This window comes from Eurosta solidaginis, chromosome 4 (assembly GCF_040869045.1).
Source record: "Eurosta solidaginis isolate ZX-2024a chromosome 4, ASM4086904v1, whole genome shotgun sequence".
Lineage (NCBI taxonomy): Eukaryota > Metazoa > Arthropoda > Insecta > Diptera > Tephritidae > Eurosta > Eurosta solidaginis.
Genome location: NC_090322.1, coordinates 68,953,916 through 68,973,999, shown reverse-complemented (window position 1 = coordinate 68,973,999; position 20,084 = coordinate 68,953,916). Strand labels below are relative to the sequence as shown.

At 39.6% G+C, this 20,084-nt stretch overlaps 1 protein-coding gene across 3 annotated transcripts in view; it reads right to left on the bottom strand.

The window, feature by feature from the left end:
* Window positions 1-10,837: 10,837 nt before the first annotated feature.
* SK (small conductance calcium-activated potassium channel) overlaps window positions 10,838-20,084 on the bottom strand; it is a 591,679-nt gene continuing 582,432 nt past the window's right edge. For 2 of the 3 annotated variants that reach the window (XR_010952625.1, XR_010952626.1), the window contains 2 exons: window positions 11,824-12,003; window positions 10,838-11,605 (listed from right to left, as the gene is read on the bottom strand). Coding sequence is in view for 1 of the 3 variants with exons in the window: in XM_067782018.1 (XP_067638119.1) it covers window positions 11,880-12,003 (124 nt within the window). In the remaining 2 variants the exon portion in view is untranslated. The other variant, XM_067782018.1, reaches the window with a different exon arrangement.

Below are 20,084 nucleotides of genomic sequence, written 5' to 3'. Positions count from 1 at the left end.
GGGGTGTTGAGGCCTCCCGTCCATTCTCGCTGGACACCCCTCCTGCCTCCGCCGCAATGGGTGGAGCGGTTTCGGAACCGCTCCCCCAGTCTGGTGGGACAGGAAGGAGTGCCACTCTGAATCCCAGCTCAACCCGTCACAATCCAGGTGGCACTATGCGTTGCCACCTGAGACGTGGGATGAGCTGGGGTCCTATCAACACATACACACACTCCAGACAACACAAAACAAAACAAATTCGGCATAAAAAAAAATTTATTGAAAAAAAAAAAAAATTTTTTCATTAAAAAAAAATTGAAACCCAAGTTAGCGGACATATTATTACCAAACCGACTAAGGGACAACATTCCGGAAACACAAAACCCCACTTACAAAAAAAAATATATTGCGTGCAGCACTGCCTCATCGGGTGAATACAAAATCCCGATAACTTGACGTGAAGTCTCGTGACGCCTTCGACTACTGCCCCCAATGACCAGTCCGGACAACCTGATCCGTCAACCATTCCACCGCAACGCAGGTGGCTGCTTCTGTGGCTGCCCACCTCGGACTGGTGGAATGGTCAACTTCACAAGTTGACCCGGAATGATCAGCGCGACAGCGCCTCAGACACCAAATCCCGTTGGGCGCCATCTGTTATGGAAACGCATTTACTATGGAACCAGTAAGGAAGGCGGTCGGCATGATGTGTTGGTGCACAGTGGCTAGTCATTGTCGCCTGGGGCGGGTCCTTGCCAACCTTACTGTTCCTGCGCCATAAACAGAAAAAAGTTCCTATCATGCCTATCAAAACGAACAGCTGTCAAATTCAAAAAAAAACCGACACAAGCGCAGAGACCGACTCAAAACGCTTATAATTCAAACTAAAACAACATCCGGCTGAACCGGATGTCACGGACAGACCGTTAACATTCAAAAAAAATTCAAAAATCTAAAATTCAAAAAAAAAAACTGGCGCAAAAAAAAATTACCGAACCGGACATGACCGGTTAGGATAGGATAGGATAGGTTAGGTGGTAGCTGCCCTGATAAGGATAGCTCACTTGGACAACACGAAGGTCCGTTGTGATACCACATACACCAAAAATAACGATGACCTAGATCCAGCTACTTAGAGAATCGTTGGGTAGCAACGATAAAGCTCCGAATGATACCGATCTCAACTTTGGATATATCCTCGGGAGATCCAAGTGAGTCGCGACCGAAGTACTTTCGCCTAATTCTGGCAAAAACTGGACAATCAAGCATAAAGTGATTTGGTGATTCCACCTCATCATCCTCCATACAGCTGCAGCAGGATGGAGTTTCCAGTATATTGAGACGTACCGCATGGATACCCATGGGACAGTGCCCTGTCAAAACCCCAATGACCATTGATAGGTGAGCCTTAGTGAAACCAATTATTTCAGCAGACCTCCTGCCGTCCACTTTCGGCCAGAAAGATCTTGCTACCCTGCAAGACGTGGTATCCGCCCAACGTTTGCTGAGCTGATTCGAGGCCCAGCTATGGAGGAGCAATCCACAGGTGGCCAGCGGGATCCCGAAGTCCCTACAGCCATCTTCATCCGGTTCAGTTGTACCGATGCGGGCTAAGAGATCCGCTTGACAGTTACCCGGGATATCACTATGGCCCGGGACCCAGATAATCTTAATTGTAAAATAATTCGATGCAATCGCAAGCGAGGTCAGGCACTCCCAGACCACCCTCGATCGCACTGTAGTTGAGCTCAAGGCCTTGATAGCCGATTGGCTATCAGAGTAGATGTTAAATTCCCTAACAGTGGTAGCACTGGATAGCATTCCATCCAGCGCATCCTTAATCGCAGCAATTTCCGCTTGGAATACACTGCAGTGATCAGCCAACTTAAACTTGCGGCTTAAATTTAGCTCTTGACAAAAGACCCCCCACCAACCTTTCCAACCAGCTTTGACCCATCCGTGAACAAGTTAACCGGTCCCTTGTCCCAGATAATTCCTCTTCCCCAATCCTCTCTCTCTGGAATAACTGGGGTGAAGGTTGTATAGGGAGCTGTTATCGGCATACAGTAGTCCGTTCTGTCCGGGATGAAGTCGAAACTGGTAAGAAGGCTAGAGTGCCCGCGGTCAGAAAGTCTATATCCCATATCACGAAGCCTGACCAACGACCTTGCCGCGGCCGCCTTTCCCGCAATATCTACTGGGTATATGTTCAGCATGACGTTCAGTGCCAAGGTAGGCGTTGTTCTGAGAGCGCCACTGATACCGATCAGCGCCGTCCGTTGCACTGACACTAACATTTTGGAGGTGCTCGCCGTGTCCAGTGCTTTCCACCAGACCAGCACCCCATATAGCAGAATCGGTTTGACCACCATCTCATAAAGCCAGTGTACTATTCTTGGCGAGAGTCCCCATCTCTTTCCGATAGCTCCTCTGCAGCAGTACAAGGCAATGGCGGCCTTCCTGGCCCGATCTTCCACATTGGGTCTCCAGGACAGTTTCTTGTCCAAAACAATCCCCAAATATTTAACCCTATCAGAAAGTACCAACGGTACCCCTCCAATCGAGGGAGTTCTGAAATCGGGCACCTTATATCTTCTTGTGAAAAGGACCAATTCCGTTTTTCCCGGGTTGACCGCCAATCCACATGATTCAGCCCACCTAGCCACAGTATCCAGGTAGCCCTGAAGAACATCGCGCAGGGCGCCCAGAAATTTGCCTCTGACTAGGATAGCGAGGTCATCTGCATAGGCAACCACCCGACAACCATTGGCTTCCAGCTCCACAAGAAGCTCGTTGACTACCACAACCCAGAGGAGAGGAGATAGGACACCCCCCTGTGGCGTGCCCCTGCACACCTTCCTCTTAATTATGGCCCCTCCCCACTCCGCTGCGACAATTCTGCCGCATAGAAGTTTGCTAATAAATTCAACCAGAGCCGCCTCGGCTCCTAAACCCACCAGAGCTCTTTCGATTGACCCCGGTAAGACATTGTTAAAAGCTCCCTCGATGTCTAGAAAGGCACCAGAGCATACTCTTTGTGTTCTAGGGACCCCTCTATTTGCTTTACAATCGAATGGAGAGCCGTTTCCGTCGATCTGCCCTTGCAGTACGCATGTTGTGAAGCCGACAGTAACCCCCGAGGTATCCTTTCCCGTAGGTACAGGTCAATCAACCGCTCAAACGTCTTAAGAAGAAATGACAAGAGACTGATTGGCCTGAAATCCTTAGGTGATACATGAGAGCTTCTGCCGGCCTTCGGAATGAAAATAACCCTAACCGTGTGCCAAGACTTCGGGATATAGTTAAGCCTGGGGCAGTTAGTATATATGATGGCCAACCAGCGGCAGGAAATCCCCAAAGACCTTTGAAGCTACGCAGGAATGATTCCATCCGGGCCCGGAGACTTATAGGGCTTGAACGACCCTATAGCCCAGGTTATCTGACTTTCCCGTATTGGAATGGCAGGCACTTCTGCATGGCCAACGACCGCCGACCATGCAGGCGAAGATCCCTGCGCAACTGGGACATCGGGAAAATGATTGTCCAGTAAAAGCCTTAGGGACTCCTCGCTACTCATGGACCAGCCCCCACCATCATCTCTCAGATACCCCAGAGGAGCGGGGTTCCTAGAGAGTATTTTTCTAAATCTCGCGGATTCATTGCAGCCTTCTACGTTTTCGTAGAAGCTTCGCCATGCATCTCGCTTGGCTATCCTTATTTCATATTTATAAATCCCCAGACTCACCTTATAGAGCTCCCAGTCCGAGGGTAATGTACTCCTCCTGGCTCTGTTGAAGAGCCGCCGACTGGACGCTCTTAGGTCGTCAAGAGAATCCGACCACCAGGGCGGCTTGCCCTTCCCCCTGTAAGTTTTCAATGGGCAGGACAGCTGAAAGACGCTATTGCTTGCCGAGGTGAAGTTTTCCACCAGAACGTCTATCTCAGATTCGGACAGGCCCGAACTAATGATAGGCACCGCAGGCAGTAGCTCTCCCAGCTTCCTACAATACAAGTCCCAGTTAGTACTTTTAGGGTTCCTAAAAGATATTTTACCGGAACGTTCTTCGTTCACTGAGAACTGAATATATCGGTGATCAGAGAAGGAGTGCTCGTTGAGAATCCTCCATCCAGATATCCGACCTTCCAGTTCTCTACTAACCAGGGTGAGGTCCAGGACCTCCTCCCTTACCGCAGTAATAAAAGTCGTAGTGATTCCCCCTATTGCATATACAAAGTCCCTCATCTACAATAAAAGTAAATAAAGACTCACCTCTAGTGTTGGTATCCGAGCTTCCCCAAATGCTATGATGGGCATTTGCATCGGCACCGATGATCACGCCAACACCTCTCCGCCTTGCTTCAGCGGTGATTTCACCCAGTATCGCAGGTGGTGGTCCCACTACGTCCCTGTGGGGCATGTACGCTGAGACCACCCACATTTCATTACTTCCTCGCTCGAGGCAGACCGTGGTTACGTCAGCATTGCTGAAATTAGAGAGAATAAAAGCTTTAATCTCTTTTTTAACAAGCACACAGGATCTAGGCCTACTTGCCTCCCCATGCACCAAGGTGTTGAATTTTCCAGTCCTTAATCCAGAAATCTTACTGCCGTTACTACTCAGCCACGGCTCCTGGACAAGGACTATATCCACTCCGCCTTTTTCAAGGCAGAGCAACAAATTTGCGGAAGCCGTCTTAGAGTGCTGAAGATTGATTTGACGGATTTCCATCAAAAGCGCTCTTCTTCCGCACCCCATCCTTGGCGGATTCGTATTAGTATTGTCCATTCTAAAAAAGTCCCCCCTCAAGGCCGCTATCCGGAGCCGATTGTGTAGTCGCCCTTTAACGTTCTCGTGGTTATCTATGCTACGCAGGGAGGCCACGCGAGGGTTGACGCATTACCTTATGAGTAATGCATGACCGGTTACTAACTCTAAAAACCAAATTCAAAAAAAAACTGCTGAAATTAAAATAAAATAACCAAAGGGGAAATAAACATAAAGGGCCGAATATATATAGGGGGCGCCGCAGGTGGTGTTGCGACGCCCGGTGCTTGTCCCACCCTCAATAACCATGGCCACCGACGCACCTGTATTTCGGTGGCCCCTTACCTGTGTGCCCTACGTGCCTTCTAAATCAATAATGATGCCAGCATTCCCATATTGTCAACAAATTTATTCAATGCTCATTATTACTACTAACATAGATTTCTCTTTTGTTTTCTCTTACTTCTTACTACAAGGGTTTTGGAACCTATTTAAGCTTATTAACAAATTTTTTTGAAAAAATTTTATAGCAATCAAAAAGGCTATATATGTACTAAAATAAAAATATACTATATATGTAATGAAAGAAAATCTTTTTTTTTGTAGAACTTTGGTCAAATGCCCTTTTCTCCTTTTTCTTTTTTTACAAATCTATCTAGGGCTGTACAGTTTGGATACAACTTCTGCTAATTGGGGCCCCCTTACAAAATTAATAGTTGTTGTATTAAAATTACTTTGAGTTTAACTAAACATCAATTCGGTATTACACATAGTATAATGACAGTAATATGTACTATGCGCTGAGAAATTAGTCATAAACGCAACTAGGACTAAACTTGGGGTAAATCCTACCCCTCAAAAAATATTGTTTCACAAGCTCAAGCAAAACTTAAGCTTTTAGCTTCATGGAAAAATTACCGAAGTCATTCACCTGTTCAGGTAAAACATGAACCTTTTAAACTTATAGTATAATTACTGAAATCGTTTTACTTGTTCAAGTGAAACGTAAACTGTTTTACAAGTAAGTGTTAGGGTTGCTATTGTTTCGGGTTTAGTTCGACTCAGTCACCCAAAAAAAAATGTATACAACAAAAAGTTTTGTTTTGCTAACGCCAGCCAACCCGCATTACTTGTTATTTGCATCTCTTAATATAGAGTTAATGCATTTTACTGAGCAACTGAGCTTGAATTACCAATAAAACTTTATTCCTTACCGAAACAATATCAACACTTTTGCTCACTCCAAAATCATATTCGCCACGATGGCATCAATAAAAAAAAAATTTATTAGTAAAATTTTACCACAACGCAAAGCAGATTTTAATGTCTGAAACACCTTTTTCTTTGTTTCACAGGCAGTATAAATTGCACACCCATGACCATTAAAATATGCTTTGTTTTTTTGTTGGTTAAAAATTTTTCTTGTAGAAAAAAGGCAATTTACTATGACTTAAACATTACATAGATATATACTCGAATATGGTTTTTTTTTTTCTTTTAATTAGCTTTATACCCTTTTTTTTGCAACAAAATAGTTACGTTAAATTGATCTTCGTGGTTTTTAGTTATAGGACATAAACTTTACACTACTATCAATCTTGAGTTGTTTTTATGCTTTTTTACTATTAGTGCCTTTAACTACAGGGAATTCATTTTTCCATTTTTCTACCAAATTGCAATCCTATTTACAGTGCAAAGGTATTTAGCACATTGGTCTTTGTGTTTTATATAAACAATTCACTTTTAATTTAGTTGTGGCTACATTAACATTATATAATATTGCGGAGTCAAAAATATAATTAAAAAAAAAAGGTTAAGGCTACAAATACATAATTTTAGTTTAGTAGTGGAACGAACTCACCGCTTTAACCGCTGATGTTCGTTATCGCAATTGGAATGCCCGCAGGCCTATATTCACTGTCCTGTGATTGTCATTGTAGCAGGTTTATTGTAGCCCAATCTGGTCGTAGTTGGTAAGGGTTGCGCTAGTAGTATTAGTGCCGGTATGGACGCAGTTAATAAAGATGCGCTAGTAGTGTTATTGCCGGTATGAGCGCGGCTAGTAAGGATGCGGCTGGTATTATTGCCGGTATGAGCGCAGTTAATAAAGGTGCGCTAGTCTTGGGGTCGGTGGAACCGCATGTTGTTGGTGTTAACCTTATTGGCCTCAAGCCTATGTACGTGGTCCCGCTACGTGCGTTGCAACTGGTGTGGCGGTACGTCTGATGGTTGTTGCGCTCGTGGTTGCGGTTATGACGGAGTTGGGGGAGGTACTACCGATGGTGATGCCCGTGGTAATAGTAGGCACCGTTGGTGGTGGATGGCGCGGTGGTCCGAGGTGAACAAAAGACCCAGGTGGCGATAAAGCTTCGTGCTGGCCTTTACGCCGGTGGTAGTGTCCTCCTAGGTTAAGATATATTACCACCCAATTTCCCTTTTTTTTTATTTCTGCGCTGCATACAATTGCCACTTGAACATGCCTAATGGTTGATAGGTTAAAATGCAGATCTAATTCTGGCGTTGTTTCATTGATGGGAAAATGTTCACGTTGTAAGTCCCAATAATCATTTAAAAACACTATCGGTGAATACGTTTTACCACCATCATCTAATTTGGTGTCGATTTGGCCGGCAACTCGGCGATTTTCTTGATTTAGTTTCCCTTACCAAATTTTTTCTTTCCTTAGGTGTATACGGCGGAAACTCAATCTTCAAAAAAGGCCGATTTATTTCGTAGTGATGGCCGGTCTGTCTTTTTCTTGTTTTTTCGATATCTTTTTATCGCAACTTTCGCCACATCGCTAGGTGTGTTCGCGTGAACACGCTCCCAAGTAGATCGTAGCCGTAGACCGTAGCAGCAGACCGTAACAGACTATCATATGACTATCATGTGATTGTCAGCAATGTCAACCTAACGATCAGCGCCTCATACAAACTTTCTATCACAAACTTAAGGGGACTTGCGCAAATGTGATGTAAACAACTGTGTATGTGTGAGTTTTTGTCTCCTTCTTATACACTAACATGGCCTACTGATTAAGTATATAGCCGTACTGCTCACTCTCATTCCTTTTCCTGGATCAGTGCTGACACTCTAACTATCAAAAAGTGTCATAAATGATAGTTTACTGTAGATATCAGTTTTGACTGTTATACTATCATAAATGACCATTGTTATATTTCGCCAAAAATGAAACAATGCTTTTTGCTTTTTATTTACTTTATTCCATTATGTTATTAATTTTATCACGTACAAAAAGCATACGTGTTTCGTATTTGTTTAAAATAAATAGTTTTATAAGAATTCGAGTTCAAAATGTTCAATTTAAATTCAGAAAATAACAAAACAACAGAAGAGCGATTTCCTCATGCGGAAACACATTTAAAAATGAATCACCACTAACCACTATTATTTTTCGCGTATCAATTATTTGAGTGCGCACCATACATTCCGACAGCTTTTGGTATTTTTTAATATTATTTTCGATTTTTTTTCTTTTAGCATGGAGCTTTGAAATGCTCTCTTTTTCATTTTTAAACTTATTTTTGATATGGGTTTCGTCGTTTGAAAATGGCGGAATTTAAAAAATAACAAAACAACCGTGATAATCATTTGATTGTCATATGACAGTCAGTAGTGACAACATGATTAAATCGGATAATCTGTTCTCGCATACATAAAACTCCGTAGAGAATTATGTATCTGTCTCACATGCATTATGGTATCTGCTGTATGTTCTTTTGTTCTGTACCAGGTGTCCGAAGCCTTCCCAGTTTGAGTCCTTTTTCATGATTATAGACTGTCGTTGGGAACATGCGGACGTGCGTGAGCGAACAAAGCAACATACATAAATTTGAGTATCAATGTTTACGTCATCGCAGGATCAGCATTGTCAATTACAAGTGTGAGTGTATTAGTAAAACTATCAGCGTTTCTTGTAGGGTCATTAGATAATCTTGGTGTTTACATATGTTCCATCCCTAGGAACTAGATTATTATCCTTCCGTTCCAATGAACAGTGAACCAGATACCGATAAAAATTTAGAATGCAAATGCAACAACAAATTGATCCGTATGATTCACATTGTTGTTGCTTTTGCATGTTAAATTTCTACCCGTATCTGGATCACGCTTCATTGGAACGACATATATATGTCACACTTTCACGTTTCTCTTTTACTTTGCGATTTCAATTGGAAGTTAAGCAAACTTAGTTTAAGCTTAGCTTAACCAATAACTGAAAACTGGGCGTTACGGCCCTATTCTACAGTGGTGACAACTTAGTTTTTTACCGGTTACGAAATCTTCTGGCAACTTTTACACCTTTTTGGTATTCTGAATGCAAAAGTTGCCGGATAACAACGTAACCACCAGCATCGACGTAACCACATAAAACAGCTGATGTTTACTCTGAAAAATAAATAAAGCGAAAGTGAAAATTAAATCGAGCATTTTAAAAACAAATACAATAAACAAATACAAGGAAAAGTAAAAATTTGCCAAAACGTTTCAAACGCCAATAATCAGATTAATATAATAAAAATTTCCAACTTACTATTATTGCTGCTTGCTGAAGATGAAGAATATGATGAAATTTTGGAACGGAGACATAACTTAAAGAGTCTTCGGGACAGTAGTGATCCTTTGAACCTTCCTTGTAGTACCTTCAAAGAGCATTTTCGTTTACCGAAAGAAGCCTGTAAAATACTTATAGAAGAGTTGTGGCCAAAGGGTGACCAACCTACTTCTCTGCCTTTTGGAGTACGATTTTTTTGTTGTCTCACATTTTTAGCACATGGATCGTATCAAAAATGTGTTGCTAATAATATATTTGCTGCGCTCAGCCAATCTTCTGCATCACGAGCTATCAAATATATTAAAAATTTAATTGTGAAAGAAAAAGTATCTGAAGGAAGTTTTCCTACCACAAACGAGGAGCAGTTGGCTATAAAAGCAAGGTAACGTTGAACGTGGAAACTTACAGATAGTACATGGGATAATATTTTTTGTTTCTACTTGTTTAGGTTCTACGCAAAGTTTGGTTTGAAGGGTGTTATCGGTGCAATCGATTGCACACATATGGCGCTCATTTTTCCACCAAGAACTTTTCCGGCCAGACCGTGCAGCCTCTACATGAATCGCAAGGGATACTACAGCGTCAATGTTGAAGCTGTTTGCGACGACAACTTAAAGTTTCTGGCAATTGATGCAACTAGATTGATGCAAATAAGATTTTTCAATTAGAAGAAAATTTTTCTAAGCGGGGTCGCCCCTCGGCAGTGCCTGGCAAGCGCTCCGATTGTATTTCTGCCATGAAAAGCTCTCAGTGAAAACTCATCTGCTTTGCAGATGCCGTTCGGAGCCGGCATAAAACATGTAGGTCCCGTCCGGCCAATTTGTAGGGAAAAATCAAGAGGAGCACGACGCAAATTGGAAGAGAAGCTCGGCCTTAGATCTCTTCGGAGGTTATCGCGCCTTACATTTATTTTATTTTTAATTGATGCAACTTTTCCTGGGTCATGCCACGGCTCAGGTATATGGACAACATCAAACGTGCGTGCGTTTATGAGCGGGCAGAGAGGAAGCTAGGTGATCAGGATTACCCCCTAGAGCCTTGGCTTATCACACCCTTAGCTCAGCCCGCAAATCCTCGGGAACAAAAATTCAATAAAGTACATTGTAAGGCAAGGAATGTTATTGAAAGAGGATTTGGAGTGGTTAAGTCACGTCTTCGATGCTTGGCACAACATCGCACTTTAAATTATAGTCCCGAAAGAGTAACTATAATTGTAAACGCCTGCTTTATTCTTCACAATGTTGTAAGAAAAAATTTTCCGAGTGACGAAGTGGAAAGTGAAGAAGTAGAGCCAGACGAGGAAACGACTGCACCAGAAATTGCCACCAACACCCATCTTCACCGCCAAGGTGAAAGGATTCGCCAGTAGTTAATCAACCATATACCCTGACTGTGCCTGCGAATAGGATAATATATGTAAAAAAAACACAAACAAATACCGAAGAATGAATAAATATTTAGACAAAATTTAAAATTTTCAAAACTCTTTATTAATTATATGCTTGAATGGCAGGTTTCTTATTTGTGGGTTTATAATTCTAAATAAGTCAATAACAAAAAAATAGTACTGAGTATCTTTTTTGATAATTTTGTTTCATAGCAATGAGTTTTATCACATACCGTATTGCTTACTTAAAATCTAATATAAATCTGTTTATAAAGTAAATAAAACAATAAAAAGTACAGAATAGTTTGTTTTTAAGTTTGTCAATAATTTTATCACATTTCATATTGGTTATTTAAAAGCAAAAATTATTGCACTATATTGATACATTTAAAATTAAAAGAAATTCGTTTTAAATGAAATAAAAATTCAATAATATAAAACAAATAAAAATTAATTCAGTCTTTTTTAATTTCTTAAATTACTTAATACTTAAAAAAAGGAATTCAATATTCTTAAGCTAAACTTAACGCATACTTGCTGACATCATACGAGCTTAGTCCCGGTGTTGTCTTTGCAATGCCACCATCTCCTGAATTGCCGCAGCCAACGAAATCAACCCATTTCCCAAATTGTCTAGGGACTCAGCCAGTCTTGACTGTTCATGACGTCTGTTCCTCATGTCCTGTTGCACCAATTCTACGCCGCAGAATTGCTCGCAGCAGGATTACGTGGCACGGGATTGGGAGTAACAGGACGTGAGGAAGTTCGACTGGGCGATTCACTTACCACTAAGCAAAACGAGGCAAACTCGTTCGGATCTTCCGCAAAAGCAGGTGGTGGCATTTCCAGTGGTAATTCCTCTGGCGTTGGAGGAACATTTTCGGCATTGTTGGCGTTCTATTAATAAAAAATAAAGTATTATCGTCAAACATTTTTTTACAATATAAAAATGTAACATTACAATACCGGCAGTATATTTTAAGTATATGAAAACATATTTCAATTCTTAAATAAAAATGCAAGAAATGCATATATGTACCTGGGCATAATAATTACATACATACACTACCAGCGGTTATTATTGTATTACACAAGTTTATTACAAATATATTTACCTGGAAGCCGAGCCTTGGGGTTGAGTGGCCCTCCACAGCAGCAATCCCAAACACCTCTAACGCTTGCTGCTCGAAGTCAGTGAGCTCTGCCACAGGATTTTGTCCACCACCTGTCTTTCTCCTCTCGGCAGAAAATTTTCGGGCCCGGGAATGCAACTGTTTTCGCCAGTTTCGCAAACTCTGAAATTATAAATAAAGACACACAATCAGTGCTTACCCTCTTTCAAATAATAATTTAGTAGTATGTAGTTATGTATGGTATTATTCTGGTGTTTGTGGCGTTCATACATGCTTTGTTATGCCAAGTACAAATTTCAACAACTAATAACTTATAAATAAGAATTTTAGTATTTAATTACACAGGTGCGCTGTTCTATGCTATTGGACATTAAAATGTGTACTTGACACAGAAATCCTGCAGATTGCATTACTCCGGCTACGCGTTTGAACGCACAATCACGCTGTAGCCTGAGTAAATTTTTGGCACACAAAACAACACAAAACCCTTAATTATATAAAAATCAATTTGCTTAGCTCTCGCCAGGTATCGCATGTTCTTGATGGCCCCACCATTGCATTCAATTTAGATGTGAGCTCCTCCCACATCCTTTGAACATGATTTGGCGATGTGGGGCAGTTTTTACCCTGCAGGAGCTCGGGATGATCCCTACAATATGCCACATATAGTCGCAACTGGGACGGGGTGGTACGTGCATATTTTCTATAATTAAAATAAACAATTAATAATGAATTTCACAAAATATTTACCAAAATTTACTTGTTGATTTCCATTTTCCTTTTTTCTTCTTTTGATTGCAAACACATATGTTTTCCAGTTCCACCATACACACTGGTGAGTTTCTTAGTCATGACAGCGTTACCATCTGCTCAGAATCGCGGTTACATTTGGGGGTTACGACTTTTGGTAATTTTGTTTGCCGATAACAATTTTACCGGTTACGCGCAGCATAGGGCCGTTAGAATGCATTAGACTAACAACGAGATCGACTGAATTTTTGTTGTGTGCGTGTCGGGTGGTTAACGCTTGCCCCGCGACTATCAAATAAAAAGCCATCAATCAACATTTGCATTGAGAAACCGTAGCGTTCGGACGTGAATATGTCGTCAACGGATGATGATTTTTTTACTTGCAACTACAGCAGTTTTATTAAATAAAGAGAAAAGGGAAAAGAATGATAAAAAGAAACGATTACAACATGCCTCCAGCTTTACATTCCGTAATGCTGGTAAACATTTGCCGTCTTCCAGTGAGTTTTACAGATCCGGCTCACGCTCAATTCTCACGGGAATGCTCTGGATCATTGAGAGACTTGAGAAGCAGATGTCGTGAAATTTTCGCACACGTGAAATATGATAGGCAGATGCCGCCGCTGTTTTTCATTTAACTCATACGGCGAAGGACATCTATTTTTGAAAAAGTAACACCCCTATTATGAAATTTCATACGATAGACGATAAACGCTTCCTAGCGTATCGTAAAAAATCAGCTTTCATATTGCGATTTCCACACGCCCGATAGATGTACTATTGTGAATGACAGCAGAGTTTTGTTTACAAATTTTTGTGAATCTATACGAAACAGATAGCAAAACAAAACGTAAATACTAACAATTCATTTGTCTTGTACGTAAAAGTGGCAAAAGTTTTTAAAAGCTATTATAATAAAATGTTTTATGCAACCTCTGTTACCTTTTATATAAACTCAAATGAACAAATTGACGGAACTTGCATAGATTCCACCGAAAGAAGAAAATTGAGAGATCATTCCAATCTTCTTGAAATGAACTCTACACTGTAAGTACTTGACATACTAAAAGTAAAAAAAGTTTAATAAACAAAATTGATGTCAGAGTATGTCTTAAAAGAAATAGAAGGCAGTTTGCGCGCCCGTAAAAATAGGCCATCCATCCCAAATATTTTGAAGGTTTGTGCCACTTTAAGGCTTCTTGCCCAGGGTGTTGCAACAGAGTGTTGGGAATGAGGCTGTAGTTGGATTATTTTGGATTATGTAATAATTGTATATTTACTTTTATTTAAATAGTTCCCAACGTATCGTGGAAAAATTTATCAGCGATAGCTAGCGTAGAAAATTGAACAGCGTATGCGATAGTTAGCGTATGGCAATACCACGATAAACGATAAACGCTAACGATCGAGTTTCACACGCTAGAATTTATTTCATAATACGGTAGAACAGATTGCAAGCGTTTATCGTGTATCGTACGAGTTCATAATAGGGGCAAAGAGTATATATTGTTAAGAGGCGTCACTCGATACTTTGTTGTTGCCAAAGCAACCCTGTCATGTCGAATGTGATTCTCAAGGAAGTTTTGTTTAGTTTTTTTTAATTGAATCCTATATAGTTATGCGGTAAAGTGACTTTGCATAATTACGATTTTTGGAAAGAGAATTAATTAATTAATTTAATACACTCAGTAAAATAAACACAAATACCCCACGAAAATGTATAGAAGGCGTTTTTATAAATACATCTGATAAAAAAAAACAACGACTACCTTGAGAAAACATCGAGTAATTTGCTTTGGCAACAACAAAAGTATCGAGTGACGCCTCTTGACAATATATACTCTTTGATAGGGGTGTAAGCTTATTAACTACCAAACTAAAAAGAAGTAATTTACAAATTATCTGACTCACAAATTGAACCAGATTTCTATCTGGATTTATCTGGCTCAAATCGTTGTTGTTGCATTTATATGCAAAATTATTTATCTGGCTCAGGATTTTGCCACCGGATGATGACAATTGATAATTTTCAATAAATGTTAATATTAATTGCTGTTCTTCCGCGCATTTGTTCATTTTGAATGTCAACAGAAAGCAAATACAAGACTGCTGTTTTGTCAATCACAACCCGCGACGATGAAATAAGCAAGCGTCAAATGAAAAAATCAAAATTTTTTGATTTTCATCACCGTGTAGCCGACAACAAATACGTGTAAGGTTATCCCCCGAAGGCTTTGGGGGGTGTTATCGATGTGATGGTCCTTTTCTTGATACAGATCCGGTACGCTTCGGTAACACATCTCCATTAAGATGCTAGCCAGACCTTTCCGGGTACGATTTATATGGCCACATTAAACCTTCAGGCCATCCCTCCCACCCCGCCACAAGTTCCATGAGGAGCTTGGGGTCGCCAGAGCCTCGTCTGTTAGTGAAACGGGATTCGCCGCTCGAAGGTGAGGTTGACAATTGGGTTTGGAGAAGCTATATATTACGCTGGAAACCTGGTTGCGCTACATAACCCCTAGAATCTAGTATTTTAGTCGCCTCTTATGACAGGCATACCTACCGCGGGTATATTCTAACCCCCTAACCCGCTGGGGGCTCACTGTTAGTCGCCGGAGCCTATAATACCATACAGCCCTTCGTCGCTGTATACATGTGTGTGTAACGTCGGATACGTTCTTATAGCTACGTTACATAAGCAGTTTTTCATATAAATGTGTTTAACACAAGCTTATGCATTATAAGTAGCTTGCATTATTTTACGAACGGTAGATTGAGCGGCACTGGCGCCATCTGATATGGAAAAGTAGCCAACTCCCAAATTTTGTTGCAAGCAAGTCATAAGAAGAAGAATTTGACATTTGCTTTGGTTAAGGGTGTTGGCACACTTTGCAAGGGCAATTATTTTTCTATGTTGGTAACTTTTCTAACATTGTTCGCAATTAAAAACTGCAATATAACAATCGATAGAGTGAATGTTTATAACAGTGTGTTAGGCCAACAGCCCAAATTCAAAAATATATTAGTGCTTGGCGAAATTTTGTATGTGAATGGGCAAGGCGAAATAAACTTCAATTGCCAAGTCTGAAGCTCCTTCATATTTAAAATCGCAAAATTTTGTATGTGAATGGGCAGGGCGAAATAAACTTTCATTGCGCATTCATATCTTGGTTGAATGTGGTGATGTTATTGGAATGCATAAGCTTGTGTTAAAAGCGTCTATATAAAAATGTCATTGTGCCGAGGCCTTTAGCTGCTTTGTACCTGTGTGCGTAATTGTTTGTCATCTCATAAGCTAAAATTGATGTGTAGTCAAAGAGGATAAATATAATAAGAGACGTCAATCTTTACTTTGCGTAATGTTATTCGTTAGGGTACTCCCAGGTTTTTTTTGGGAGCTGTGCCTAAATGTCTTCTATACATTTCGTGGGGTATTTGTGTTTGTTTTTCCAATTTTATTTAATTAGTAAATTAATTCTCTTTCCAAAAATAACATTTGCATAAGGTGCCTACACGGCATGGATAAATTAGAGACAATTAAAAACGTCCTTCACAGAAAACATTAGACATACATTTTTTTATTTCCAGCGAGTTACTCGCCACTCGTAGCAGACTGGTGGCTCTTATTTATTTATCCTCTTTGGTGTAGTTGCACAAATCACACACACAAGATTGCGCATTGCGCATGTAATCAAAAGATCAGCTGTTTTTTAAGGCAATTTTTACGTAATTTTCCTTTAGCTCTTGTTTTTTTCTCTCTTTCTTTCATTCGTTCAAGCAGTCAAGTGTGACGTAGATGCGCAGAACGAAGTAATTTTGAACTCGTGAACATTGTGAATGAAACTAAGTGTGATATGTTATCTGTCAACTGCCTGACAGGATGTTCAATATGGTTACTTTTTAGTGCTTTGACGGGGTGTTCAATATGGCGGCGCATATCTTCAGCGGGTGATAGAAAGAGATACAGAATGAGACAGCGATAGTCAATTACAAATCAGGAGATCTAATCACTTTGAAATTTTGACGTCTATGCAGAAGATATCACACTCAGGCAAGATGCACACGAGGCTACGCGTCATAGACGCGTACAAGATATTTCATAGAGCTACAATTTCTCTACGCCTCAAGATCTGCACACGAAGCTACTTTCGAGCGTCGCTAAAAAAAGCAAACAATTATTGAAAAAAATGAAAAATTAAATTTCTTCAGCTATATCCGTCCCCGAAACCAAAGGAAAATAGGTATTAAACGTTGTTTGCATCCCCGTGCCATTGTAAATTATGAAAGGCAATTTTAAACCACCGCGGACTAGAGAAAAGGGTTATTTCTAGTTTCCAAAACTTTTTAGCCTTTTAAACGCTTCAACAATATCTAACCAAGCTGTTGTGGTGTTTAGTACTCTTTTTCGCTTTGGTAATATACCTTTCACGCACTTTTATTATGTTATGGTTTCGCATCTTTGATGGAGCAGTAAGGAAGGCAGTCAGCATGGTGTTGTGTGTTGGCTAGTCATGTCGGCTGGGTGGGGTCCTTACCAATCTTACTGTTCCTGCGCCATAACAAAAAACTTCCTATCATGCCTATTAAATGGTCACACAGCACAGAACTAATTCAAAACACTGGAAATTCAAAATAAAACAACATCCGGTCGAACCGCATGCCACGGACAGACCGTTAAACATTCAAAAATTTAAAATTCAAACAAAAATAGTCAAAAGAAAACTAGACGCAAAAAATTACCGAACCGGACATGACCGGCTACTAACTGCTGAAAATCCAAAAGTGAAAGGAAAAAAAGCTGAAAATTAAAATAAAAAAGGAAAGGGCCTAATATACACAGGGGCGCCGCGGGTGTTGTTGCGACGCCCGGTGCTTGTCTCACCCTCAAAACCATAGCCACCGACGCACCTAATTTTCGGTGGCCCCTTACCTGTTAACCATACGTGCCTTCTAAAGGAAGATGAACGTCAACATTCCCATTACACACACTTTATTTATAATTCATTGCAAGAAAACTTACTCAAAATGTATCTGGATATATATCGAATTAATACGAGGTGAATCTCTTAAGTCTAAAACTAACTAATGGTCAATCTTAAAAAATCACGATCAAGGATAAGGACTCGTTCATCACTGAAAGTTAACTAGGTTTTATATCTTATTCGCATATTCGCATCTCCTGTTAATGAGGATAATAAAAGAACTGAGTCTGTTTTTATTTTGCTTTTGCAAGATAATATTCCTTACAAACGTTCTGGCCTAAGACCTTAGTTGATTGCAACAATACGTATATACATGGCAACGAGTGCAATACATCTAGATTTATACTAGGACTAATCCAAGTATCACAAAAAAAAATGTACAGCAAAGGAAAGAAATAAAATCTCCTAAACAAATCCCCTTTCCTTATTTTTTTTTCCTTAGCGGCAATAGTCGCACTCTTTGCCGTTTTTAAATCCTTCTTACTATACCTAGAAGCTTTAGAAAAATGATCGCTCAGAAATTTTAAAAGGCCTGCATTTCTTTAAATTATTCGAATTAGCCGGATTGCTCGGATTATCCGATTAGATTCGCTTCGAATAATTCAAAATACGTATATTCGCACGTAACTTCGTTAAAACAGAGAACTGGAAAATTTTAATGTAATTATTGAATCATTAGTACTTCTGGGGTAAGTATTAGTAACTATGGTTAGGTATTAATATTGGTGCGTTATACTGTTTTCACACAGACGGCTTATTGAATAATAAAGGCAATTTTCTACATTAAGACGCTTATTGAGCTCAATCTTCCCTACAAAATTCGAATCTATTATTATTTAATTAGTAGCTAATCGAATGCCTAATGAAGTCAAAAGCACAATGCAACTCTGTTGGCAGCTTTCCGCTTCCGTTTCCGCTTCTTAGTTTTTGGTGTGTTCAGTGCTTAAAAATGTCATTTGTCAAAGCAAATGTCATTGTCTGCATGGCAGAACGATACAAGGTGGCCGCATCGAACAGCTGATTATAACCTTTTTTATTTGATTTGATACATCAACTACCGGCGCAGTCCGATTTTGACATTTGTCCATCGAATTTACAAGTACATGGAATTTTTTTTGTTTGTAGGTATGTCACCATGCTCCCACCTTGTATCGTTCCGCCATGATTGTCTGTCTCATCCTTCATACTAATCGAGCAGTTACTTCTGTGTGAAAGCAAAAAATTTACGATTTCATTAGCAGGTGAAATGAGATCATTAAGTTTCTGTGTGAAAACAGTATTAAATGCTAATAATTCTAGTTGAGTGTAATCGATACCTGTGTCGGTGTTGTAACTACGAATGTGGATTGTTGGGTTTCTATGTATATGAGTGTGTTGTTTCGTGAAAAATAATCAAAAACAAATTTTAGCACACCTTTCATATTTTATAATAAAGTCGCTACTCAATTCTAATTACCCTTCGCCTCTTCAATCTTGTATTAATTAAAGATCGCTTGGTGGCTCTATTATCTGAGTTGCCTTTTTCTACTCTCTTGGTTGTTCCTATCGCACTTCATAAAGTGTTCCTACTGTTTGTAGCTAAAACGTAGCCCAAAGATGTTGACGTGATGATGTGCCAAAATATATGTGCCAAATACGTGTGCATGACCATAAGCTTAATAGTTTATTGCTATTCATACAAGACAATCCACACCCTTATTTACCTAAATAGCTAATCGTACATATTAAGGCTAGGTATGTGTGTTGTTTGTTTATAAATCTATTGCGAGATACGTAATTCTACATATGTATTTATGATGATGCCTTCATTGGCCACTCTCTATATTATGGATAATAAGTAAATATGTGTATATATATATACGTATACATTTTGCCTATATCCTAAGACAAATTCAATTAACAAACTTTGTTTCATTTTCCTTCTTTTCTTTGTTTAATTAGGGGCTTTAAAAGTATAATTAAATTTATTAAATGACCGAACGGTTTACTGACTACCTTTGTAATTGGAATGCTTAAATAAATCGTATATGCATTATGCAACTATAATTTTGTGTTTTTTTTTTTTGTTTTTGGTTAATGCTGAACTTAAAGTAAATGTAAACAAAGTACAGTAAGTAAGCAGTTCGTCAGAATGTAGTTCAGGGTTTTTATTTGACGAAACTATGATCAGGATATTTGGATTATGAATTATAGTCGATTATAAATTATAGTCAATTTGATTAGATAATCATATAATCCTAGTCTAAAGTAGAAGTACTATTTGCACATCGTTCAGCAAATTTTCTTTTTTTCTTTTTCCAAGTAGTGCTGAATTACATATATTAGTTTATATTCTTACTTATATAGCTGCTAGTTGCTATTAATTTGATGGTGATAACCACCCTTGATATTATTAAGGCTTGAGTAAAACTTGTTAATAAAACATAACTGATTGAAAAAAAAGTAAACTACCAAATTTAAACATGAAAATTCCTAACTTAGAAAATTGTAGTTGTCCGCTTTACGGAA